Source organism: Cydia fagiglandana, chromosome 1, assembly GCF_963556715.1.
Source record: "Cydia fagiglandana chromosome 1, ilCydFagi1.1, whole genome shotgun sequence".
In the NCBI taxonomy this organism is placed as follows: domain Eukaryota; kingdom Metazoa; phylum Arthropoda; class Insecta; order Lepidoptera; family Tortricidae; genus Cydia; species Cydia fagiglandana.
In genome coordinates, this window is record NC_085932.1 from 27,070,271 (window position 1) to 27,097,425 (window position 27,155).

Sequence of the window (27,155 nt, forward strand, 5' to 3'; positions counted from 1 at the left end):
AGTAAGAAGAGCAAGTTTACGAAAAGTCACGTGACTATTTCATCTTCCTCCGTATAGGCAAAATGGGGAGTTGGGTGAGCGGGAGGGAGTAAGCTTCTTACCAAGAATTTATTTGTAAAAACTACGTCGCTCGTCGCTGTTACCGGACTTGACGGACGGATTTTGTGTCAATTTCCGTCGTTAAAAGCGGTCGGTTGTTATAAGCGGTGTCGTAATAAACGGTTGTTCGTTCATAGTAGTTTGTACTAAAACCAAACAAGTGCCTATACTTACGTCGCTATAAGCGGTTGGTTGTTATAAGCGAAGTCGTACTGACCGGATTCTACTGTAATATACTTACATATAAGTATTTATAAAAAAACAGGATGTGGTCATTATCTAATTGACGGTAGCGTTATTTTTCTAACTCGAGGGTAGGATGGCACCTGCCATTTCAGTACCATTTTTCCAGATTTGGCTTTTTTTAGGTTATAAATTATATAGAGATGACAGGTGTCATGAAAAAGCATTCGACCGTGTCCCAAGAGAGCTCATTTGGCAAGCGTTACGAGCACAGCTAGTCCCTGAATATTACATCGCAATTCTAAAGGACATGTACCGTAATATCAAGACTAGAACTGTCTGCCCTGCTGGTGTTGGTGCGGAATTTGAGGTGAATGTCGGGGTCCACCAGGGCTCTACTCTTAGCCCACTACTGTTCAACCTGGTAATGAACTATGTCACTGAAAACCTTCAAAAACCAGCCCCTTGGTCTCTTCTATACGCTGATGACATAGTTTTAATAGCGGAAACAGTTCAAGAGATCCAAACTGATTTAACTGCATGGTGCATAGCTTTGGAGCGCAGAGGGCTACGAGTGAGTCGAACTAAAACTGAATACATGTACTGTAACTTCTCGGGAAAATCAGCATCAACTAACGTGATGCACCAACCATATCTGGACAACACCCCCTTAAAACAAGTGGACCACTTTAAATATCTAGGATCTGTTGTAACATCTACAGGATCTATTGACAAAGATATAGAAAACCGCAAAACAGCTGCGTGGTTAAAGTGGAGATCTTTAACAGGGGTTCTCTGTGACGCGAAGATGCCTATAGAAATCAAAGGAAACATATATAAGAGAGCAATCAGACCAGCTTTAATGTATGGATCCGAATGCTGGGCCACGCGAAAATCAGAAGAACAAAAACTCCACGTCACAGAAATGAAGATGCTGCGGTGGTCTGGTGGTGTAACCATGAAAGATAGAGTCAGAAACGAATACATAAGGGGAACATTTAAAGTTGCATGTATTACTGACAAGCTTCAAGAAAATCGCTTACGGTGGTACGGTCACGTCATGAGGCGAAGCAAAGAGCATATGACCAGAGCCGTCATGGAAATAGAACAACCTAAGTACGGCCCAGGACGCCGACCGACTACCTGGATGGGGACCATTTCCAAAGACATGAAGACGACGGATTTAAAACCAGAAATGACACAGAAACGTCCAGAGTGGCGTTTTCGGACTAGGAGGGCCGACCCCAAGAGACATGGGAAATAGGCTCAGGAGAAGAAGAAGAAGAAGAAGAAGAGATGACAGGTGTCATCCTACCCTTCGAGTTTGAAAAATATAGGTAGCGAATAAGGTCTCCGTTTTGACTCGAGAATTTGCTTTCGTATGTCCGCCTCTACGGCCCCAATTTCACATCGGTGACAGGTGCGACGAATTGTAAAATCACTGTTGCTGACGTCACAGGCATCCATGGGCTACGATTACCACTTACCATCGGGCGGGCCGTATTCCTGTTTGCCACCATCATTGTATTATTTAAAAAAAACTTTATTATATCGGAAAAAAACAGATATTTCTCCTGCGAAGTTTCTGACAATTGTCAAAGATTTTTGTAGGTAATTCTTGACAGGTAATGAGTTATATATATGTCGGAATTTCGTGACAATTGTAGTGTTTCTTGTGACAATTGTCATAAACTTAGCAAGAAAAATATCTGTTTTTTTCCGATATCATAAAGTTTTTTTTAATAATACAATGATGGTGGCAAACAGGAATACGGCCCGCCCGATGGTAAGCGGTAACCATAGCCCATGGATGCCTGTGACGTCAGCAACAGTGATTTTACAATTCGTCGCACCTGTCACGTTGGTGAAACAGGGGCCCGGTCATAAATCCTAACCGATTCTCGTGATATTGATCAGATTCTATGATTAAAAAGATTTTTTTTCGATCCAATTTAAAAAAAAAATTCAAATGTGGAAATTGGCATACAAGTCTTAAGCGCCAATAGTTCATTGTGATAACGATTCAACGAACAAAGTATTTTTCCATTCTACATTTTCTAAGCTTAACGCGAGGTCTACAGCTCCCAGAGCATAAGTATGGTATAATGGTAGGTACCTGTGTGGGTGAAAAAAAAAAAAAACAAGTGAAAAACCAATAAAAACACATTTTATTTTCAAATCCTTGTAGTTACCATTACCATTGTTCTAAAATTCTATGAAATCACTTGGCCGTATTAACAATCCAGTGAGTATAGGCCGAGACCCTGGTACTCAAGCTGGGGTAGCGCCTCTCCCCGCAGCGGTAGCTGTACGCAGCCACGCCCACCAGCACGTTGGTCGCCGCGTGCACGACCGGCCCGCCGTAGTCCGCGCCGCAGAACTCCCCGTTCGCACGTCCCGTGCACAACATACCTTCAGTCACGTTTACCCCTTCGTAGCCCAGTAGGGCTTTGCAGTACGACTGGTTGACGATGTTCTGCTGGACGTAGCGGAGAGTGTTTCGGAGTTCTGCGGACACCTGGAATATTATTGATTACATAGAGCGTATTGATTGAAACTTGGCAGATGGCTGTCCTATGCATGGATTTATAATACTTCAAGCTTGGAAGCGAAACGGCTCAAGAGTTGAAATTTGATGACCAGAAAGTGCAACTGCACCTCAAAATGTCTTTCTTTCTCAGTGGCTGATGATCAAATGTATAACAATTATCAATGAAAATTACAAGTGGGTTTTCAATTAATTTGCCACATCACGATTTAACCTACCGCCAACACTGTACCGTTGTTCCTCACGCAATATTTGACCTCATCAGCTACGATTATAGCGATATCGATAAGAGAAACTTACGCTCTGATTCTGTCCCCATCCTATCACCAACACAGAATCATTGTCAGACACGTTATAGTTGGCCCCAGCTACAGCGACTGGCTGCACAGCTGCTGAGTACGTCAGCGTGGCTACACGTAGCACAGCGATGTCAGCCTGCAGAGTCCGGTAGTTGTAGGTCGGGTGAAGGGTGATCAGGAGTACGGAGGCAACGGAGCCCCCTGCGTTAGGCTGGTCTGAGCCCACGCGGACGCGGTACTGCGATACTGGGTTTGGTCTGAAAAAACGTGGACGTTAGTCGAGCGTTCGCCATGGTACATAGCTAACATTTTATCGGGAGGTGTAGATTGTTGAAAGAGCGACAAAATCTTCTTGTACACGAAGTAAGTACCTAACGAAATGCTATGACCCTACTATCTTCTAAGAGTGCTTTTGTGGCTACTGGCCGCCGCCGCCAAGGAGTTCGGTGTTTGGACGATTGCACCTGAGACACAGAATAAGTAATAGTATTATCATACAGAACGGACACGCACCGCCCCGCCCCGACTCGGATTACCTCGCCCCGCGACTGAGTTCTGACGGACTCCAGCCGGCCTAGCCGAGGTTACAATCGCTATCGCTTCGACAACGAAAACCATTATGTCTCTCTATCACACTTCCGTATTAGTGCGACAGTGACAGTTGCGTTTCGATCGCTACGGAGCGTAAGCGATCGGCATCTTGGCTACGCGGCCTGACATACTCTCTGCCGGCCTAGCCAAGGTTACAATCGCTATCGCTTCGACAACGAAAAGTATAATGTCTCTCTATCACTCATCCATATTAGTGCGACAGTGGCAGTTGCGTTTCGATCGCTACGGAGCGTAAGCGATCGGCATCTTGGCTACGCGGCCAGTTCGGCTAGCAACGCCGCGGCGCGATGACGCAACGTTCCAAATGCCGATGTATTTTGCGATGTATGGTTGTTTTTCAAATTCACGAAATAAAGAACATTTATTTTTATTATACATATATTAAAAAGTAGCGTTTTGTAATTATTTATATTTAGTCCACGCTAATTGTGTATCGACAATTCGACATGACATTTTTGGTAATTTATTGCCGCACCATACTTTACGTAATATTTTACGGCCTTTACGGGTTACGGGTGAGTTCGCATATACGTTCAAATAATATTAGCTGTGACCTGTGAATAGAACAGTTTATTATAGCAAGGATCTAGGAGAAAATACCATCTTGTAAATTATGCTTGTTTCTTTAATTTTAGGAAAAAAAATGTTTGATATTTACGTTACGAGTACAACGATAACGCTCCGTGAACTCAAAAACATGTAAATAGTAGCCCTAAGCGACTTACTCACACAATGACGCGTGTACAGACGTGCCGTTCACACATATACACGCAAACGAGTTTTGATGTATGGCGTGTCCGCCCTGTGCCTGAGATTAACAGCGTTATTGTTACTTACTTCCCCTGGTTATCCAAACAGCTAGCAGCCGACAGCACCGCAGTGGTGGTGAGCACCGACCCGCCGCAGACCTGCCGGAAATATCCCGTCGGGCCGTACAAGATGGCGGCGGTGAACGGGAAACGCTGAATCGCTGCCGAGGAGTTTGAAGATACGCGTGGTTGGATGATGGCACCTAAACGGGATCGTGAAATAACGCAGTAAAACTTAGTACGAGTCCAGTAATATTACTAATATTGACTAAACATTTAAGCATGATTGAATATCCTGAAACTAACGGTTTTATCCGATAATACTTACATCGTAATCAATGTAAACATATTTTATTTATGATTTTTCAGTGAGTAACTTTACCTGGCGTGGCAGAGTTTTCCGATACCTATTGTAAATAATAAATACGATACGAACCAGAGCTCAACCCCAGGACAATGGTGGTAAAAATAATATGAGGAAACATCTTGTCCGTCAGTCGGTCCCAAGAAAAAGTGTAACAATGCCTGAACGCCGCTTGTCTTTGACTATTTGTATCATATCATAATATTCAATAACTGGAGTGCTTTATTGAGTGTTCCTCAAATCAAGTTTAATCTAATATCTAATCAGAAATAATACAAGGAACGTTGTTTGGCGGAACGTTGAATGCGTTTATCCAGCCATCAAACATGGAAATTGTGAGAAAGTCACTTTTCGCTACTTACGTACGCAGTTATCCGGGATGTATCAGCGACATACTTACCCAACTGTTTGTGGGTAAGTATGTCGCTGATACATCCCTACCTGCTGTGTTTTAGCGAGAAAGCTAGCTGTTTGTTATATTGTACTGATGGTTCAGTCAAATTTCCGTTTTAAGGCATCTTGTTTGCTTAATTAAACTAAACCGAACTCTAAATATAAATAAATGTAGGTACTAATAGACTAATAGCATATAAAAATATTTAATTTTAACTCAATAATTTAAACTTGTGTTGGATCCCCATAGCCCAGTGAACGAATATCCATATCCGTATAATCTTAAAAATATAAGATTAGTTCTAAGTAAGTTAAATAAGTATGTATGTAATTGTTTTTCTATTCAATAACCATAAACAGTTTAAAAAAAATTAATAGCACTCGTTGCTGTTTCGAATAGCAAATGTTACATAGTTGCATGGAGATATTGTAAAGGTTGGCTATATATTAGGTAAATACTAAGGTGCAGGGGGACAATTTCGACTGCGGGATAATTTCAACTACTTAATCGAGATATCTTCCATGTTTCACACATAACACATCTTTTTCGTTCTAGTAAAAAATGAAAAATATGGAAGATATTTCAATTAGTTGAAATTACCCCGCAGTCGAAATTGGCGCTGCACCTTACACAATTTTAGAAATCTGGCGACAAATTCAAATGGTGTCATGTCATAGTCTTTTAGCATTCCGGTGTTTTCCGTCAAATACTCGAGTGCCCACCGTTGTTATCGCTTTAGAAGCACTTCAGTGTTATTTACAGGTACTTAGTTTATCGACAAATGCCTAGAATTACTTACATTACTCACCCGAAATCGTCATTAATTATCAAGAGTCTGGGGGCCTACGGCGAAAACCGATATTCGCAAATTGCGGGGATCTTTCTCAGAACCAAGGATTTGTACTTATACAAAATAGTTTTCTGGTGAAATAATTTATTTGAATTATGTTTACATATATATTATCACAGTTAAATATATTCAAGAACATACATAAAAAGTGGCAGAGAAATCTGAGCCGGCTATAATGACATCCAGAAGTAAAAAAAGTAATCTGACAGCAGTTTGTATAAATAGATATTTTTAAACATACTCGTATAGGTATATGATTAAGAATGCATGGAGACACTTAAGAGACCATCAACGTGCACACTACCGCCACAGCTAATTAATCGTGATTATTAAATTTAACGACAGGTATTTAAAAAAGGGGGCCGCCACGTACTGTATTATGTATTTCAGTACCTTTTGAATACATCAAACTAGTTTTTATGTTGCTTACGTTCGTACGTTTCCGTGAAAAAAAGAAATAGAAAATTATTATAAACTGCATCTGTACACGCCCGAGGCTGTCAGTTTACTCTTTCTAACGCCAGATCATAGCGGTGTATAGCGTCTATTTTTTAAGCTGGCAGGGGCGGCTTCTCCTGCTCAGGGTACTTGTTCTTCCTGAAGCTATCGCGGACGCCAGCGGCGGTCTCGGCGGCCCAGCGGCGGTTACGTTTGAAGGCGAAGGCGACCACCAGCGCTACCAGCGTCACGGCCAGCATCACGTATATCCACCAAGTCACGGGGTCATCTGGAACGAGAAACGAATATTACAAATACAAATTATTTATTGAGAAAAGTATATACAGTCGACGTCAAAAATATGTTTACACTTTTGCACCCTACTCCTCTGTAATAAGGCAAAAAGTGTAAACATATCTTTGACCTCGATTGTACATTGGGTTGTAGGTTGCTCTTAAAGACTAGGAATTTGTAGAGACAGGTGGTTGACAAATTACTAAACTAAGATTCCCCGTGTGTCAGGCAGCGAAGGACAATATTAATTAATTTTTAGGGTTCCGTACCCAAAGGGTAAAACGGGACCCTATTACTAAGACTTCGCTGTCCGTCCGTCTGTCCGTCTGTCTGTCACTAGGCTGTATCTCACGAACCGTGATATCTAGACAGTTGAAATTTTCACAGATGATGTATTTCTGTTGCCGCTATAACAACAAATACTAAAAACAGAATAAAATAAAGATTTAAGTGGGGCTCCCATACAGCAAACGTGATTTTTGACCAAAGTTAAGCAACGTCGGGCGTGGTCAGTACTTGGATGGGTGACCGTTTTCTTTTTGCATTTTTTTCCGTTTTTTTTTTGCTTTATGGTACGGAACCCTTCGTGCGCGAGTCCGACTCGCACTTGCCCGGTTTTTAATTATTCGCTTACTTATAAACTTTAAGTAGTACACAATATAAGTCTAATCGCTTAGACTGGTGCACGCGGATCTTACAATGACCCTGACTGAAAGACCTGCGATCTAAGCAATCTATCACGTATTCAGTGACACTGTTTACCTGGTGGAGGCATCTCGTTGGTATGGTCGGTGGACTGTGCCAGCTCCGTGTCCTGGCCTTGGACCTTTGCCACTACGGTCCAGGGATGGTGCTCCAGAATTGTGGGCGATGCCACGCGGATCTTGCAATGACCCTGGCTGAGAGAACTGCTGTCGGTGTAACCGGCTGGTACATTCTCAGAAGTGAATCCTGGAAGTAAGAAGATTATGAGAAAGAGTTTCATGTTGGAGTATTAGCGTTTTAATTGTCGCCTATATCGTATTTGAGTATCAGGGAAAACAGCCTACGAGTGAATTCCATTTCTAGCAGCAGTTCAATGCGGATATCAAGAGGCAAGACACTTCGAACCAATTGGTTAATATGCTCTATCTCCTCGGTTATGGCCGGCGATGGAACGGAAAAGGTGGAACTAAAGTCGTGCAATTCTTGTGACAAATTCAATAGAACACCGGCGATTCCACGGTGGCGTATATAAGACTCATTAAGATATTACTTTTGCTTATCATTAGTCTACCATAACATACCTTGTCCGTCAATGCGGACGAATCTGCAGTAGTCGAGCGCAGGATGTCCATTGACTATTCCCTCTACCACCAACTCGTTGCCGTCCACGAACTGGCTAGCGGATATCGGTTCTGAAATGAGAAATAATCTCAGCACTTGATTGTTTTGATACTACTTGGTACTATACAGTTATTAATAAGTATCTTACAACGTGCCTACCGAACTTTCTAGTGACAGTTGTACGAGGGTTGCACTGAAAATGTCGGGAATAGAGAAAACTGTCGCATCTAGACAGTCAATCTTTATTTTAATGCATACTTTAACTCAAACTGACCACGCATATAAATTTTCTTTTGAAAGTAATCATTCTGTAATGCACACGGCTCATAATCCCAAAATCCTTTTTGTATGGCGACTTTGGGGCCTTATTGGTTTTGTATGAAATTCGTGGAGTAGCCCACGGAATTGAAGTTTTTTTACATATATATATCTAAAAAAGATTTTTTTACTGTTGTCATATGAATATTTAGGAATGTCGAAATCTGCCGATATATGCAACTTTTTTGGCAGTTTTTTTAATTAACAGCACAAATGCGATTTTAATTTTTGACGTCGCTTTGGAATGACAACCTTCTTTAAGATCACCCATGGGATAAAATGAAAGTGACTTTCATATTTAATTTTAACTGCAAACGAGCGTACGATGAACTCTAGATCATAAAAAAATAACAGAAGCCCATTGTAACTTTTATTTGTTCGCTGAGGGCATATTGAAAACCGTTTAAAATATGATCCGAAAAATCACTTGGCCAAAAATTCAAATAATGTTCGACATACAATTTTCAAATTGCCAGTAATTCTTAAATACAAATGACAACCAAATGGAATATACCTTAAAAGTTTCATAAAGAGTTACATTTTTATAAATTATATGCCTCTTTCTATTATGTTATTTCTAAGTGTCCCATTCCCGAATCTTTCAATGCGACCCTCGTAATAGTTAAATTATGCCAATATACCTACAGTTAGGTATATATATATGCCTATACCATGACAAGTGACTACTGGCATGATCATCGCACGTTTTCCCCATAAGCCCAGATATTCTATCGATTATTTTTACATAAATTGCCTGTTTATTATTTAAAAAAATCATTTAAGAGGAGGCCAAGTTAACTGTACCTTGAACTTGAATGGAGAACTGCACGTGCTGTTCATCCTCGTTGCTGTCTAGTAAGCCAACATGGCAGCTCCAAGTACCGCTATCAGTAGCTAAGAGCGAAGGGAAGCGTACGCCACACTCTCCTACTCCAACGTACTCCGGATGAAGAGGACACCAAGTTATCGTACCTTGTACTTGGATGGAGAACTGCACGTGCTGTTCATCCTCGCTGCCGTCTGGGAAGCCGACGTGGCAGCTCCAAGTGCCGCTATCAGTAGCTAAGAGCGAAGGGAAACGTGGCCACACTCTCCTACTCCAACGTACTCCGGATGAAGAAGACACCAAGTTATCGTACCTTGTACTTGTACGGAGAACTGCACGTGCTGTTTATCCTCGCTACCGTCTGGTAAGCCGACGTGGCAGCTCCAAGTGCCGCTATCAGTAGCTAAGAGCGAAGGGAAGCGTACGCCACACTCTCCTACTCCAACGTACCCCGGATGAAGGGGACACCAAGTTATCGTACCTTGTACTTGAATGGAGAACTGCACGTGTTGTTCATCCTCGCTGCTATCTGGTAAGCCGACGTGGCAGCTCCAAGTGCCGCTATCAGTAGCTAAGAGCGAAGGGAACCGCACGCTGCACTCTCCGGCCTCCAGACTGGCGCCGACGTACTCCATGGAAGAGGAAGTCACACCTAGAATGCAAGGGTTGTAGATGTGATAAAATCCCGAATACCTACGGTGATTAAATTAGGTATATAAGTCATTCCGATATTTTTTTGCTCAAATTCTGTAAAAGGGTTCGCAAAAATACTGTGGCTTAGCTAGGTAGGTACTTGAAACTTTTCAAAATATTTTTATCATCTGACATGATTAACGACAATTGTTCTTCGATTCGATAACGAAAACACATTTAGGTCTAACAGATAGATCGCAGTTTCTTGTGTAAAAAGTGGTGTCTGAGCTCCTTTATGTTACAACTGAGAATACACCAAAATGAGAAAGAAGATAGCAATATTGTGGAACAAATTGTGCATTAAGTACATCAGAATCGTTCGTGTTTCTATTATGGCGACCTCCGTCACAATAAAAGGAAAAAAATCATTGTCATTCAATCAAAAGTGTCATTGAATAGGATGACCCTCACAAATAGGTATGTCATAGGTGCACAACTCAGCCATCATGTAAAGGTTCTAGTACTTAGTTGTCAGTTACCTAGCTATGTTGCATTTCATTTGTTTTGCTTATATTGGTTCACCATATCCGCATAGATAATAACGTAAGTCGTTTATTATCTTGCACTAACTATACTGAATAATGCTTAAGATAATATTTGTATAAAGAGTAGTAAAATACTTACCAGGCCTAACATTGAAGATCGTTCCGTTTCTCGCTCGGAAATAGCAATAACGTATGGCGGTCTGGATCGAGCAGGACATAGTCACACTGTCACCCTCGCTCACCACCTGATCCTTGGTCTGACTGGTCAAAGTGGGAACTATAAGAAGAAGAAAAATATTTATTATAACAATAATAAAACCTCTGTAGAAAAAGAACTAAACGAGTGCCAGCAGTTATTAGTAATGTTCTACAAGTATAAATTGCTTGTGTCTTTTTCAGTATTTCTTTCTTACAAATATGGTTGTTAGATTGCAGGCTACATCATGCCTTATAAACTCAGCCATTGTGACGTATTTCAAAGATATATTTCTAGACGCTTTCTTTTATCACAATTATTAGTTAGTTGTAGTATTTAGATAATATGTATACTGAAGCAACACAAACAGAAATGGAAATCCCTTAAAGACCGACCTGCGATAACAGACGCCGCTATTTCAGGGTCTTGCATGGCCCAGGGGCACAGCACGGAGAGATGGCCGAAGTAGGTATCCGTATTGGTTTGGAGGTCACAGCGCCACAGGCCCAGGTCTGAAGTCAGAGGTCCGTTGATCTCTATGCCGCAGCTCTGCACGCCAGCGGTCGAGCTAAAAAGACAGTAGGTACAAGTAGTATGTATGCGAGATGAATTTAGTAATTTTTAACTAAATAAATTTCTAAACAAACCTGAATTTGAAATGAAAGAAACTAAATAGAGGGGGAACCCTTTAGTTTGACAATAAATAGGTAGTTATTAGGTAAGTACTGTTCGTTAAATTTTTGCAGATTCATCGTAGAAACACACAACACACACACCATTGAAATGAAGCTGTATCGGTCCTCAGAGACGCCTTGGCGGGCCTGTAGCACCCGACCAGAGGGGTCTCTGAACACGCAGGCTGTGACCGCGTCAGCGCTCACCCGGAGCACCCCAGCCTCACTAGAAGCTTCTCCTGTTGCACGCTTGTTGACACTGTGGTATTGGAGTCTGTGGCAATTGTCTCTTTAATGAAACTTTTACATGGCAGATCATCGTAGAAACACGCACCTTTCAATGAAGCTGTATCGGCCCTCAGAGACGCCTTGGCGGGCCTGTAGCACCCGACCAGAGGGGTCTCTGAACACGCAGGCTGTGACCGCGTCAGCGCTCACCCGGAGCACCCCAGCCTCACTAGAAGCTTCTCCTGTTGCACGCTTGTTGACACTGTGGTATTGGAGTCTGTGGCAATTGTCTCTTTAATGAAACTTTTACATGGCAGATCATCGTAGAAACACGCACCTTTCAATGAAGCTGTATCGGCCCTCAGAGACGCCTTGGCGGGCCTGTAGCACCCAACCAGAGGGGTCTCTGAACACGCAGGCTGTGACCGCGTCAGCGCTCACCCGGAGCACCCCAGCCTCACTAGAAGCTTCTCCTGTTGCACGCTTGTTGACACTGTGGTATTGGAGTCTGTGGCAATTGTCTCTTTAATGAAACTTTTACATGGCAGATAATCGTAGAAACACACACCTTTCAATGAAGCTGTATCGGTCCTCAGAGACGCCTTGGCGGGCCTGTAGCACCCGACCAGAGGGGTCTCTGAACACGCAGGCTGTGACCGCGTCAGCGCTCACCCGGAGCACCCCAGCCTCTCTAGAAGCTTCTCCTGTTGCACGCTTGTTGACACTGGTATTGGAGTCTGTGGCAATTGTCTCTTTAATGAAACTTTTACATGACAGATAATCGTAGAAACACACACCTTTCAATGAAGCTGTATCGGTCCTCAGAGACGCCTTGGCGGGCCTGTAGCACCCGACCAGAGGGGTCTCTGAATACGCAGGCTGTGACTACGTCAGCGGTCACCACGGAGCACGCCAGCATTATTAGAGGCTTGTCTTGCTGCACGCTCGTTGATACCGTCGGTTTGGAGTCTGCAGCTTTTGGAAAATTGATTCTGTTAGTACCTAATAAGGAACCTTAGGGCCACTTGCACCATTCACTAACCCGGGGTTAACCGGTTGAACCTGGAGTTACCATGGTTACCAGTACAATTTGACATTAGGTTAACGGGTTAACCGGTTAACCCCGGATTAGTGGGATGGTGCAAGTGGCACTTAGAGCCAACGCCAATGGGCTTCTCTACTATGATAATCTTTGGACTATTTATGCTAAATACTCGTCACGTCGTTTACCCGACTTTTCAGTTTAAGCGTGAAAAAAGAGGTAACAGACGGATAGTGTTAACATTACTATACACCGTGTTTTTTTTATTTCCGTGAATTTCAAGGGTGCATTCCTGAGCTTAAATCAAGTAACTTTCTCAAAGTCGAAATACACTTTTGCGTTTCTTGAATAGTGCGATTTATTGCTTCCCATTTATTTTTCTAAACATAATAAATAACACGCCATTATCATGATCGTGACCTTCAATTTATGTTGTAGCAATTTTGCTAATTTCACATAAAAATGGTATCAGATCGCAATCAGGAATCGAAATTGCTTTAGAAAATAACGGAAGTAATCATGATGACAATAATATTATTGTCAATATCGTATGGGTCATTTAGACTATTAGGTAGGTGAATAATATATAATAGATTTCTCTTAATCTATCTCTTTCCCTCACGGGACAGGCTTATGCCTAGTGTGGGGGTCAGTATAAACTGTAAATGTTCTCATGTTTTTTGGAAATAAACTATTTGTATTTGTATTATAGATTAGTAGGTAGGTACAATACTGCCCTACTGAGCCAAATAGCGCTATCTCAAAAGACACTTCAATGCTAACTTATACTTTAGTTTCTAAAGCTGATAGTTCCATTTTCAATATCATATGTTTTTGAGATACTTAGCGCTTTTCGGCTTAGGAGGGCAGCATACTGAACCAGCAGAAGTGACCAAGGCATTGCCTGAATAACGGTCAAAGTTCAAACACAAACACGGGTCAGTAATTGCCAGGTAATCCACTAACCTGCAGAAGTAACCTGTACAGTAAAACTCTGCTGCACAGCCAACACATTACTCTGCTGAATTATGCTCATGGTCCACACCCCGCTGTGCTGCTCCGTGACCCGGTCGATGCTGACCCTGCACGGCCCGAAGTCATCGTAGACCATGCTGCCAGAGGGGTTGGTGAGCTGGCAGTGGACGGCGGAGTCTGGCCCGACGACCAGGTCGGTTAGGCCGCTGTTTAATTCCCAAATCTGGTTTTGGGCGTTCGCTGAAAATCGTCCGTGCAATAAACTTGAGCGATTGTGGAAATAACTTTGGTATATAGTCACTAGACCCTAGCTAGTGTGATAGATATAAGTACATACCTAATATAACTTTTCAAATTAGCAGCTACTACAACTAAAAATTCTTCTTTTATGCCAAAAAGTTTAAAATTGGACTCGGCACTATAATTATAGCAATCTGCTTAAAAAATAACGTTTCTTTACTGTTCATATAGCGAGGAAAACGAAGTTACTCGCAGCAAGTAGGCAGTTAAGTAGGTAGGTTGAAGCTGTTGAGGTGAAAAAGTTGTAAAAATGAGTTAAACAAGTGAGACTCGCTGTCTAAACTCACAATGAATGATCACTTCAACCTTTAATTCTATCCAACTATCACAACATGACAAATGTCACAAGAAACAATCTTTGTTTGGACTGTATTGGACACCGGCTGTAAACTAACCATTGTTGATGACCGCAGCCGCGCACAGGAGTATGAACCACCGCATTTTGTTGTAGTTTGTCTACTGGCGCGATGAATTGAAAGCCGACAGTTTTATACAAACAATTATAGCTTAGCAAACAATCGCAGGCTCCGGGCTTAGTGCTAGCGGAAGCGGAGCGAGAAGCGATTTAGCTTAGGTACGTATTTAGTGCAAGTATCACACATATCTAAAACGGCAATAAGAACACATTTACATACTAATAAATAAGAAGAGAAGGGAGAGAAAAAGGGATAGGGAGGAGGAGGGATGAAATTTTGGACGTACCTAGTAGTATACCTACCTATTACCAAGTTTGAATGATTACTATACATAATTGGATCCTCCATTACTGTTGGTCTTATAATAAAATACATTATTCCAATAATTCTCCATAAATAAATATAATTCTTTTTGAATACGTGTTGATTATTTTCTAGTTCGAATACCGCAGATATGTATGTAAAATTGTAGAGCTGAATACCAACACTTTGTTTGGATTTTCAACAACTGTCAAAACAAACGCATTATACGGCCGATTTCCTAAAATTATTTAGGGTTTGTTATGTCTCGAAAATCATAATTTTACGCAAACGAACGTGGGCAGAAGCTAGTAATATATATTAACTACCTAAAAAATAACCGTTATTTTTTGGCCAACCTGTATAATATAGGTATGTAGGATTCATGGCGAATACCTACACCATGGGATGACCATGGTAAATAATATATTTGCCTGATATTGAAGTACATACCTTAACCGTAGGTTAATAAGTATAAAAATACAATTATAATCTACTTATCGGTGGTTTTGAGCAGTCACGTACCGATTATCTCACGATGGCTTTGTGAGATCCATCATGCCCCTTGTTTATCTCTTGTTTATTAGTATACAGGTACCCCGGTCGTTGACACACTCGCTTCTTCGCCCTAAACCTGATAGTACCTTAAAATCAGGTAACTATAGCACAGAATAAATAATAGTAAACTATAGTCCTTAAATACCACTATGGTCCAGTTAAAACCTTGATTCTTAACGAGCCTTGATTGTATCTATTCATTACATTATTTATTTTGGAGCTTAGATACCTACACTAAAGCTCTTTCTATATTATATACTCAACATACTTTGAGAAATACTTATACATATTTTTCTGGAACTTGAATTTGGATCATAGTTGTACTAAAAATACCAGATTTTACGGTACTGTACTCGTAGTAAGTACTATTAGTACCGCTAAGCATCTAGCAGACTACAATACTTCAAGAGTCATTATTGTTAAATACAACTGGTAATGTATATTGTATTTTATCGTTTTATAATTGATTGCTTATTTATTTATTAGTTTTTAGGTCTGTATTTATTATTAATTTTAAATGATTATGCTTTTAATGTTTAATGACATTTTGTAAAATAAACTGGTAATGTCCAATCTCTTGAAGTGGTATATGCTGTTAATATCCTACAAATAAGACATGCTAATGTGATATTCAGAGAAATCTCCCAACGCCTGATAATGCTTCCGGGGATCAGAAGGCTGGAAGCTGCTTATAAGCCAACGGATAACCACGCTATATACGAGTAGCAAAAAGGAAATAACGCTGCCAGCCTTCTCTTCTGGGCACCATGGCATACGAAGGCGTCCTGAGGAGCATTTTTAATTTGTCACTAATTTAAGTCGTTTATTTAGTAGCTATTAATATATTTTTTTACTATTGATTAAAACATTAAGGGAGTTGTCAATTATCTATACTTACTTAAATTAAAATTGGGCTTTATAAAATAGGCAGGTACTGGACGGAGCTTAGAACCTGGCGGTGGCAGTCGGCACTCAAATCACCAACTGTCGAAGCACTACCATAGTGCTTCAGTAGGTAGGTACGGATAATATCGTCGTTCTTGTCTACATGACAGCGTGATAAAACGGTGTCCGTCACTTTCTATCTCGCGATGTTAAAAGTGACAGTTATTTTATCACGTGGATTAAACCACCCATAATACGCCGGCAACACTCCATAAGCAGATTTTGAATTCATCTTTGTGCATCTTAGTAGTAGCAGGCTGGCTGAAGTGTATCACGAATTCACGATTAGAATATTCTCAGAATATTCGTCTAGTAACAACCGGAGTAAAGCCTAAAGCCTGCGCTGTCTTGCATATTATACTGTACTTCGCATATGTAAAAGTGACATTCCATTTCCAACTGCAGCTGCAATACTGTTCATTTTACTATGGAAACGCGTCGCTGTCATTGTCAATTTATTTAAGGAATCGCGTGCACATGCTAGGCGGTCAGATCTAGCGAAAACGCCGCCCACGTGCATTGTGTACTTCAGGCACACTGGATGCGATTCGCACGTCGGTCGCTCCGATATGCGATCGCTATAATAGGCGCATAGCGTTGTCTCGCTAAGGCTCAGGCCAAAGTCCGTTTGGCTAAGCCTTAACGGGAACCAAAGATATTTCGTTCATCCTTTGGGTCGAGCCAGGCTATTTCGAATAAACGATCTACGGTTTGGAAGACGCATGCGCACATGCTCAGTGGTGAATATATAACTACCTAGAATTTTAGGGTTCTAGGATTAAACTCCATTCTGTGACCCTAGTGAATAAGGGTACAAGTATCGGACAACGCAGTTGTAAAAGGACGTAAGTTCCAAGTAACACTTATGCCCTTTTACACCTAAGCTGCGCGAGACTTGTAGCCTTTTTCACTAGGGCCACAGCATTATTCCTTTTATATGACAAAGATTAGCACTTATCAGCTTATAATTTCCGAATTATCACGAAAACTCAGTAGATATTTCATTTGATAAGGAAGATAACAGTTAAGTAATGTAAGTATTGTAAGCATGCGCGTGTGCTAGAGCAGTGAAAATGATAGTTTTAGTGTTAATTAGTCTGTTGGCCATTGGTGCTGATGCCAGAGGTAAGATTTACAAGACTAACATACTTTTGTATGTAGCATTATTGTCGCTGTCTCGTACTGGCTCATTTTCAAGCCGAGGGTCCGCGCAATTCTGTATATTTTGTTGTTTACTTTATAGTTATATCAAACACATGCGACTTATACAAGCGCTGGAATATCGAGCACACATTAAAGTGATTTCATTAACATTAAATGCTATTACAATGTCAACTAATGTACCTTCGTTCGTACGTAACGTACAAACAGTACCTAAACTTCACTGCTTTGTTCGATAGGCACATATGGAACTGTTTAAAGCATAAAACGTTAATGCAATTTCATTGTTATGAACGATTTTTTTTCTCAGTGTATATTTTTTACATCCTAGCAAGCGGTCGGATAGCGGGCGGCGAGGCAGTGACCATCGATCAGTACCCGTTTGCGACGTCACTGCTGACTAACGTCGGCGCGGGCACTTACGCGCACTCGTGCGGAGGCAGCATCCTCACTGCCAATGCCATATTGTCGGCCGCCTCGTGCTTCTATACCGATGGAGAGTAAGTCCTAGTGGGTTAGTTAGTACCCACAGAAGTCCAGTTTAGTCACCTATGATTCGTAGCATCTCTATGGTAAGTGAGGTGGTTCCATCCTCAATGCAAACGCCATATTGTTGGCTGCTTCGTACTTTTATACCGATAGAGAGTAAGTACCTGCTAGTGTTAGTACCCATAGTGGGTAACTTGACATACTCTGACTAGGACACATAGTGTTAACTATGACTCGTAGCATCTCTAGCGCAAGTGCGGTAGTACGATCCTCATTGTCAACGTCATACTGTCTGCCTCCTCGTGCTTTTATACCTATCAATGAAGAGCAAGTACCTACTGCACTGACCACTGATTCATCACGTCTCTAACACTTGTTCTTTCCTCTGTTACTAAGTATATATAGTAACAGCACCAGTCATGGGACATTTAAGAGGAAATTTGGAGTATTTATGATATTTCCCTTATACATGTAAATGGTCTACCGCTTAGCGTGTTAAAAGATGAAAGTCCTATCCGTCTTTCATGTTTTAGGCGTGTTGTATCAAAGATACTGCAATTAGTTTCCACATATTTAACAAATTAAAACTATGCTTTTTTTCTCCAGTCATGGACACTAAAGTTCCAGTAATGGGCCCCCGGTAATGGACGTGGATCCAGTAATGGGCCCCCTATAATGGACATTGCTCTAACAGTATAAAATATTGAAATGGGGAATAAATTACGGCAAAATAAAACAATTTTTGGTATAAGCTTTTATCGCTGAATGTATTTTTCTTTCCACAGCCAATTATTATTGTATTAGATCCATCGAGACAATTCTAATATACCCTAACACAATTAGTTAGGGTTTAATGCGATAAAGTTCCCATGGCCACCTCCTGTCTCCATCATCAGATCAGGTCCATGTTATCATAATATTGGATTATCATCCGATTTGCATACTTCATTACGTACTTACACAAAATTTCAACTGAATCGGAAATCGAAAAGTGGCTCAAATTCAGCTACCAAGATTGGACCCACACTAACTAACAGGGCAAGTTAAATAAAAGTTAGGGAAAACGATATTAATTTATCCGAAGTCTGAGAATACCTCCTGATTGACATATTTCTTAACTACATTTTATTTCTGTATTGTTTAAACATGAAATTATGGCATAGCAAGCATCATTCTGTCATTTGTCCCATCATAGGAGGTACGCAGTTTTACAGCTCCTATAATGGGATTGGGCCAAATACCACTATTTTTTTACATCTGTGGAGTCACAACATAGTGTGTTGTTATACCTTATCTCATGGTAAATGCAATTAACAAAACACATCCTAGTTTTCATCAAGTATTAATTAATTAAAATTTTATAAATTAACTCACCTCTCTTAGCGAAGTTGTTAAGAATTCCTAGTGGTATTTTTTTTCAGTGACACGACAACTTTTAGGTTGACGCCAATTTCTTAAAAAACAACCAAATTTAATAAAACTTCAAAATGAAACAGCTCTAGGACTCTTATTTATGATAATATACAGCCAGTGTTTATAAACTACTTTTAGATACTTATTTTAGAGGAATTATGTTTTTTTGTCCCATTACTGGTTCCACGTCCATTATAGGGTCCACTACTATAAACGCTCACTAATAATTCCTATTATTAGAGCGGTTTCGCACTACGTCCGATCCGAACCCGTGAAAATATGGTCCGTAGTAGCCGTAGAACTATTTCTATGGTAAGTTACGCACCGCACACGTTGAATGACGGAAAGAAATCGGATGATGGAGACGGATCTAGTGCGTAACTTACCATAGAAATAGTTCTACGGCTACTACGGACCCTATTTTCACGGGTTCGGATCGGATTCGGATCTGCCGTAGTGCGAAACGTATCCAAGACGTACAAGAGTCTTGTCGGGTAATCCTTTAATTTAAACGCAATTTATAATCTTAAACTACAATACATGAAGTTTGCAAAACCAAACCTCATTCAACCTTCCATCAACATATTCTATTCACCCATATCATCGATGACGGTGAGCCTAAGCAACAATTCCATGTTCCAGGGCAGACCCAGCCAGCTGGTGGCGCGCCCGCGTCGGCTCCACATACAGCAACCGCGGCGGCCTCACCTACCTCATCAGGACCATCACAGCCAGCCCCGACTTCTCTCCCACCACTCGGGACAACGACGTCGCCGTGTTGAGAACCACTCTAAATATACATCTTACTCCGGGATTGGTTGGGCCTGCATCGCTTTCTGGCGGTGCTTACAGTTTTTCCGAGAATCAGCAAGTTTGGGCTATAGGATGGGGAGCGTTTTCAGTAAGTTTTCTTTCTTAATTATTGAATGCGCTAATTCTACGCAGATTTTGTAGTGACAGGTTGTAGGATTGCTACCATAATCGGCTTATGACATAACTTCAAGAGTTTCCTCAGTCAGACTCTAATCTTAATAAAATATTGATTTTAGTGAATAAGTATAATACATACTCGTAAATGCCTATCCATGACTAAGAAGTTAGACAGTTACACATTAGTCCTTAGAATTAACTGAACAAATATTTATAATTTCAGAGCGGCGACCCAGAGACGATATCTTCAGAGCTTCGCCACGTGCAGATCTGGACGATACCTCAGGAGACCTGCGCTAATAGATACAACGAGCTCAGCTTCACCGTGACTAGCAACATGGTATGCGCTGGCTGGCTCGACGTTGGCGTCAGGGGACAGTGTCAGGTAAGGACACATTAGTGAGGGTAACCTCACAAGAGACTAATCTCACGATATACCTCAGCAGACCTGCGCTAATAGATACAACGAGCTCAGCTTCACCGTGACTAGCAACATGGTATGCGCTGATTGGCTCGACGTTGGCGTCCAGGGGACAGTGTCAGGTAAGGACACATTAGTGAGGGTAACCTCACAAGAGACTAATCTCACGATATACCTCAGCAGACCTGCGCTAATAGATACAACGAGCTCAGCTTCACCGTGACTAGCAACATGGTCTGCGCTGGCTGGCTCGACGTGGGTGTCAGGGGACAGTGTCAGGTAAGGACTTATTAGTGAGGGTAACCCAACACATTTTGTATGTGAGGTTACCTCACATACAAAAGGGTAGTTACACCTTACTCCAGTGCACGTGCGCCATAGATACAATGAGATAGGCTTCTTTTCTAGCGTCATGGTCTAAGCTGTGCTTTATGTCAGATAATAATACATCTGTGAGAACTGAGGAGTTATCAACGAAGACCAGCTTCCTAGTTTAGCCCTTAATAAACGTATGAACAATTATCACTGTTATCTGGCGTCAGATAATACAGTTCCACTGCTGGATACTATCCTTCCCTACGCTAAGAAATGCTTTAGTAGGTGTACGAGTATGTTCGTTTACGGAGATATTGATACCTAAGCTAACGGAGTGTTCCTAGTCCGACAGTAATAATGTTACCACTGTAATCAAACGATACCTCAAACTGAATAGACAAACTGTTTGCAGAATATTTCTGTTTTTTTCCAGGGTGATTCAGGCAGCCCCCTGCTGGTGGACGGCTATATCGTGGGCGTGCACTCGTGGGTGCAGGGCTGCGCGCAGGGCTGGTACCCGAGCATCAACACGCGCTTGAACCTCTACAACAACTGGGTCATCGCTGCTGCTACTGCGTAGGGTTATGAAAACCATGTCTAAATCAAGCATTTAAAAAAATACATTTAAAAAAATACAAATACATTTTAAATACATTTTTATAATGTTTGCTACACTTTTAATAATGTTTTATTAAGAAAAAATTAACTTTTTTTTTGTAGCACATATGAAAATCAATTCATTAGGGGCATTAGGGCCCATAACTAATACCTTTACAATATGTGGTTGAATCAAAAATACACGCTGTAGGTATAAACTCTGCATGTAAAACTGCCAAGATTAGAATTTAACAAATATTTAAAAAAAAAACACGCACATACTATACTATCGCTTCGAAAACACTCTTTTAAAGTTTTGAACTTAATACACTTTTTTAATTTTTTTAAGCATCTACATGGCGGAGATTTATTTATCTAGCATATTGAGATGCTATAAACCGCTTGGATTGCTCGGTTTTGCAGAACGAAAATTTAAAAAAAAATCAGCGTGTACTTACTCCGTATTGGAGGAAAAAATTAACTTTGAAGAGATAAGAACTGTTTAAGGGTCAAACAGAAAACTGTGTTACGTCTCTCCTGTAGACATACACAAGAGTTAAGGGCTATAAAGGTTAATTTTCTTATTTAACCCTTATCCACTGAAACGAGACAGATGACCTCTGTGCTCGTTCATCAAAGTTATAGGCATTTAGTTACATATAAAGATGTTTTTACATAGAAACGAATTATTGGGAAAAATAAATTTATTCATAAAAATGTTCTCTGTCATCATTAAACTAATTAATTATAAGTTTGATTATATGTAAAGATGTTTTATATAAACTGTAAACATAAATAAATTGATAAAAAGATATATGGTTTACATAAGACATTGTAGACATCACTTATGGCAAAGTATGACAATATTAGTGTTCGCTTGATATAAAAAAAAAAAACTTAATTTTGATAATATTTATAAAACTAGAGAACTGATATACATAATTTCATTGTAAAATGAGTCATTATATGTGTATGGTACATAGGAATTTAATAATTAGTCAATCCATTAAAATAAATATTTTCATTATACATATATGGAATAAGCAAATAAATTGAAAAATGAGAACCTGTCCTTGCTAATAATTATTAAAACTATAGAAGCATATCATGATTCATTTATGTAGAATGTAATTAAGTAAGGCATTGAAATTTTATAATATCTTAAAAGCTAAAATTTGCATATAATTCTTGAGTGTATTTATGTATGAATGTAGACCAAGAAAAATCTAATTTGGTAAGCCATTGTGGGATCAGAAGGATTTGGAGGCTTAAGGGTAGTGTATTTTAGTCAATTTATTTAGTATATTGTATATAAAAGTGGAACATTTAATTAATAAAAGATCATGTCTTTTCTAGTACTAATGGAATTTTTATAAGGAAAGTTCAGTTGTAAAAAAAAACATGAAAATAGTGTTTGTATTGTTAAATAATGCCATAGTAAATTAGATTATAAGCTTAAGAATTAGTTTTAGCCATAAATAAGAGTGGAAATACTAAAAAACTCCACATAAACTTGCAAATAAAATGTTAGATTGTTTTTGTCCATTACTTCAAAAGTATAGAGTTTTGATGGAAGAAATTTATTGAAAATCGTAGATAAAAAATAAATACATCCAATTTAGCTTAAAAAATCACTTGGAAACTAGCAATTATTGTAAAAAGTAAGAAAAACAATTGTCATAGGAAAATTTGCAATATACGGGGTCATTGAAAAATGGACCTTAATCTTATATATATAAAGTTCAAATTTGCTTGCACTCCTTAGCTAAAAAAAATGCTTGTTGTGGTTGTTAGAAGAGTGCAAAGATATTTTAGGCGACGATGGAGACGATGGCGACGAAGTTGACGATTGTAACCATGGTTACGAACAAAACAAAATAATACCAAAATTTAGGGGGTATAAATAGACGGGCCAAAAGCCTAGGAGATTCATTCAGTCTACAGCAGCCAAACCAAGAAGAGCTCCAGGAGAAGAACCAAGAAGAAGGAAGAGATCCAGAGAAGCCCCAGGGACCGAAGCGGAGCCCTAGAGGAGTCCTGCGCAGCCCGGGACGCCAGCCACAGCAGACAGAAGACCTTCAGCGGAGTGGAGTCGCCGAAGATCTACGGAGGTGCCTCTGGAGTCCAGAGGAGCCCTAGAACATCAGCTGAGCCCTAGCGGGCATTCTCCGAACAACTTCGGGCAACGGGAACTGTTTGCAGAGCTACAAGGGCCAGGTAGCCGAGCATCAGAGCGGGGTCCAGGGAATCCTGAGCTACCCACTTCATAGAAGCCTTCAATTCTCCGGGTGAGTGTTTATAAATTCATAAAGTTGTGTTTTCTTTTAATTTGAAAAACTTAATACTGGTCTTTACTTTAGAATATTTTGGCAATGCGAATTTTATTGTAGTAGTAGTAGAAAAACACTTTATTGTACAAAAATCAAAACGAAACAGGAAAAATAACATTAATCATTTGCATAAAGGTGAACTTATCTCTTCCAAATAACTTTTGAGCAAATGAATTGTTTTTATGATCTTCTTTAAAATAGAGTGATTTTAAATAAAAAAAGCTTCAACTATGGCAATATGAAATTATGTGTTATTGATATTAAACATGGAAATTTTGATTCTAAAGAGATTTGATACTGATATAATGAAAAATAATGTGCTTTTGCTCAAGAAAAATTGAGTGATTTATAAAATGTGAATAAAATTAGAATGAAGCCTTGTAAGAAGAATAAGGCCTGGCGTAAAAAAGTATGCCAAAAACCTGTTCAGATTTCATGATATGGTGAACAACGGATAGTTGAACGAAGCCGTAAGTCTGTGGGGGTAAGAGAACCTCTCCTGCATTCTGTGTTCATAACCATTTATAAATAATGATTGAAACTTGAACAGTTTATAATTTATTTGTATGTATTTATATATGGGCTTTAATCTGGTTTTGTTTGCGGGTAAAATTTGTAAAAGGAAGCATGTAAAACTTAGGCATTGTCTGTCAGAATACTACTGCTTAGATAATTTACAGGGGCTATGCGGTCATGGAGCCTTCGCTTCTGCAAGCCTTCACGTCAAAGAAATTCAAATGAATTGATTCTGTTTATATTCATTTTTAGTAGGGACACCTAGCTTTGCAAATTTTTGTACAAATAGCTTTGAATTTATTCAGAGATTTTAGTCTTTTAGTATGAGATTTAGATTTTCGTTTCGTCTTAAAACAAATCGCGTTGATAGGCTCGCTGGTTTTTATTTTGGGTACTTTTCCAGCTGAAGTAGGTTACGAACCCAAGGTCGAGGCTTTAGGAATTAAGGCTAGGCAGGTAGCTTCTTAGGGACTAAAACAAAACAAACTAAAAACAAATCCTCTCAATCAAAATAATATAAAATCAATTTTTCATTTAATAAATGCCTTAAAATCTATTCTGTTGTTTTAATAATATGCCTCTCTCTCTCTAAAGAACCTGAGTTGCTACTCTTCACAGTGTAGAGTCCTACCACTTGATCACAAGCCTGGCCAAATTAGTTTGTAAGATAAGCCACACATGCATGGAGCCCTGGTCCTGATAAGGTTAGATTTAATTATGGTAAGTATTCAGTTTAGGGAAACTTTCAAGTGTTTTATTTTAGGGGTGAATGTTGGGGTATTATTGGGCCGTCATCGTCTAGATAAGTAGAGTTCAGGCTGGGGTTCGTTTCACCACGTGAAAAGATCCTCCTTTTATTTAGAGAACTTATTAATAAGTTCATGATTTACTTTAATGTAGGTACGTATTTATATTTATACATCTCAATTGTAAACGGATTGCCAATGTTTGTCTTAGGTATTAGTATGATCATACCACGCCCTACCAGTCGAGGCCTGGTGATTCAAAAGGCCTGTTAAACCCTGGTGGATCTACCGTCGCAAAGCCTCTCAAGATGTCAGCTTCCTTCTGAAGCCTGGCGGGCAGCGGCTGCGCGCGCAGCAGAGACACCAGCGACAGCGCGAAGTGTACCTCGTGAGGACTCGAAGACCCCGATGTGCACACCGTCAGCTTCTCCGAGTCCGCCTTCTTAGCCATGTCTTGGTTGGTGTTGGCTGGAAGATAAATCGTTATTTAAGGTGGAGGGAATTTCGAACGGCAAATGTTTAGAAGCCCTATTAAAGGGCTTTTAAAGGGCTACTAAACATCTAGGTGCGAAGCTAATATGCCAATCGTTTACGAACACTTCTATCACTGTCGCACTAATATGGAAGAGTGATACAGAGAAACAAAGCGTTTCGTTGTAGCGCAAGCGATTGTTACCTTGGCTAGGCACCCTGGGAAACTCAGTAGGGCTTGTGTGCCACCGACGTAGTGTATAAATAATGTATTTAAAAAAAGTAAACAATATACGCTGTATTAGAGATAACTTACTCGGTCCATTATTCCATCCTCCCGAAGGAACCGGGGTAGGAAAGCCGGGCGGTCCGCCAACTGTAAAATAAAATTTAACTGTTAAAACACATTTATTAGGTCTTCTTACATATAATATATTAAAGACGATACAATTATTGAATATAAAATACACAAAATACGCTGTATTTGAGATTACTTACGCGGTCCATACTTCCATCCTTCCGGGCCTCCTACACCGGGCTGACCTCCAACTGAAAAATACAATCGGACTGTTAAACCACATTTACCAAATCTCCTTACATTATAGAATACAGACACCACAATGAATTCACAAAAATACACAATATACGCTGTGTTTGAGATTACTTACTCGGTCCATTATTCCATCCCCCGGGGCCTCCTACACCGGGCTGTCCTCCAACTGAAAAATACAATCTAATTGTTAAACCACATTTACCAACTCTCCTTACATTATAGAATACAGACGCCACAATTAATTCTCACACATACAAAATATACGCTGTTTTTCATATTAAGATTACTTACTCGGTCCATTATTCCATCCCCCGGCGCCTCCTACACCAGGCTGTCCTCCAACTGAAAAATACAATCGAACTGTTAAACCACATTCACCAAACTCTCCTTACATTACAACATACAGACGCTACAATTATTTCACAAAAATACACAATATCCGTTGTGTTTAGATTACTTACTCGGTCCATACTTCCATCCTCCGGGGCCACCTACGCTAGGCTGTCCTCCAACTAAAAAACACAATCGAACTGTTAAACCATATTTATCAAATATTTTAACAAAATTAGACGCTTCAATTATTTTATTAAACAAATAAGATACATAATATTTACTGTAGTTGAGACTACTTACTCGGCCCAATATGCCATTCTGTTGGGATTTCTGCCCCCGGTCCTAAAACTGTAAAATACATTAGAACCATTAAGCCATTTAAACCACACGTCCCAAATATTAATACTACATAAACAGACGTCACAATTATTTCATAAAAAAATGTGGTTGAGAATACATACTCGGTCCGTTATTGGATCCTCCGGAGAATCCTGGGCCTTCTACACCAGGTTTACTTGGCCCAGTTATATATGCCTGGTATACTCCCGCTGTGAAATACAATCGATCGGTTAAACCACACTATCCTTATGCCATTGCATTATAATATGAAATATTTCGTTACTGATTACTGTACTGTACTTCAATCTCTTTTAGTATCAGGAACTGTAAAAAAATAAGTACCTAAGCACGTGTATTCAGCAAAATTCA

At 40.0% G+C, this 27,155-nt stretch overlaps 3 protein-coding genes and 1 long non-coding RNA gene across 4 annotated transcripts; 1 reads left to right on the top strand and 3 right to left on the bottom strand.

Annotated features, from left to right (window-relative positions):
* Nucleotides 1-2,433: 2,433 nt before the first annotated feature.
* LOC134668352 (trypsin CFT-1-like) lies at nt 2,434-5,107 on the bottom strand. The gene is made up of 4 exons (XM_063525836.1): nt 4,987-5,107; nt 4,579-4,753; nt 3,131-3,386; nt 2,434-2,800 (listed from the first exon to the last, which is right to left on the bottom strand). The coding sequence occupies exons 1-4, from the start codon at nt 5,033-5,035 to the stop codon at nt 2,504-2,506; spliced, it is 777 nt and encodes a 258-aa protein (XP_063381906.1). The 5' UTR covers nt 5,036-5,107; the 3' UTR covers nt 2,434-2,503.
* A 1,118-nt stretch (nt 5,108-6,225) lies between these two features.
* LOC134666909 (uncharacterized) lies at nt 6,226-14,437 on the bottom strand. Its single transcript, XM_063524245.1, has 10 exons — nt 14,349-14,437; nt 13,645-13,893; nt 12,434-12,611; nt 12,205-12,360; nt 11,130-11,302; nt 10,678-10,815; nt 9,842-10,012; nt 8,177-8,287; nt 7,653-7,841; nt 6,226-6,885 (listed from the first exon to the last, which is right to left on the bottom strand). The coding sequence occupies exons 1-10, from the start codon at nt 14,392-14,394 to the stop codon at nt 6,710-6,712; spliced, it is 1,587 nt and encodes a 528-aa protein (XP_063380315.1). The 5' UTR covers nt 14,395-14,437; the 3' UTR covers nt 6,226-6,709.
* A 2,808-nt stretch (nt 14,438-17,245) lies between these two features.
* Nucleotides 17,246-21,520, top strand: LOC134666996 (trypsin CFT-1-like). The gene is made up of 5 exons (XM_063524336.1): nt 17,246-17,297; nt 17,644-17,833; nt 19,878-20,136; nt 20,389-20,550; nt 21,335-21,520. The coding sequence occupies exons 1-5, from the start codon at nt 17,246-17,248 to the stop codon at nt 21,479-21,481; spliced, it is 810 nt and encodes a 269-aa protein (XP_063380406.1). The 3' UTR covers nt 21,482-21,520.
* Nucleotides 21,521-25,251: 3,731 nt separating this feature from the next.
* LOC134668374 (uncharacterized) lies at nt 25,252-26,451 on the bottom strand. The gene is made up of 4 exons (XR_010098764.1): nt 26,406-26,451; nt 26,060-26,110; nt 25,878-25,937; nt 25,252-25,558 (listed from the first exon to the last, which is right to left on the bottom strand). It is a non-coding gene; the product is annotated as an uncharacterized LOC134668374 (long non-coding RNA).
* Between the last annotated feature and the right edge of the window lie 704 nt (nt 26,452-27,155).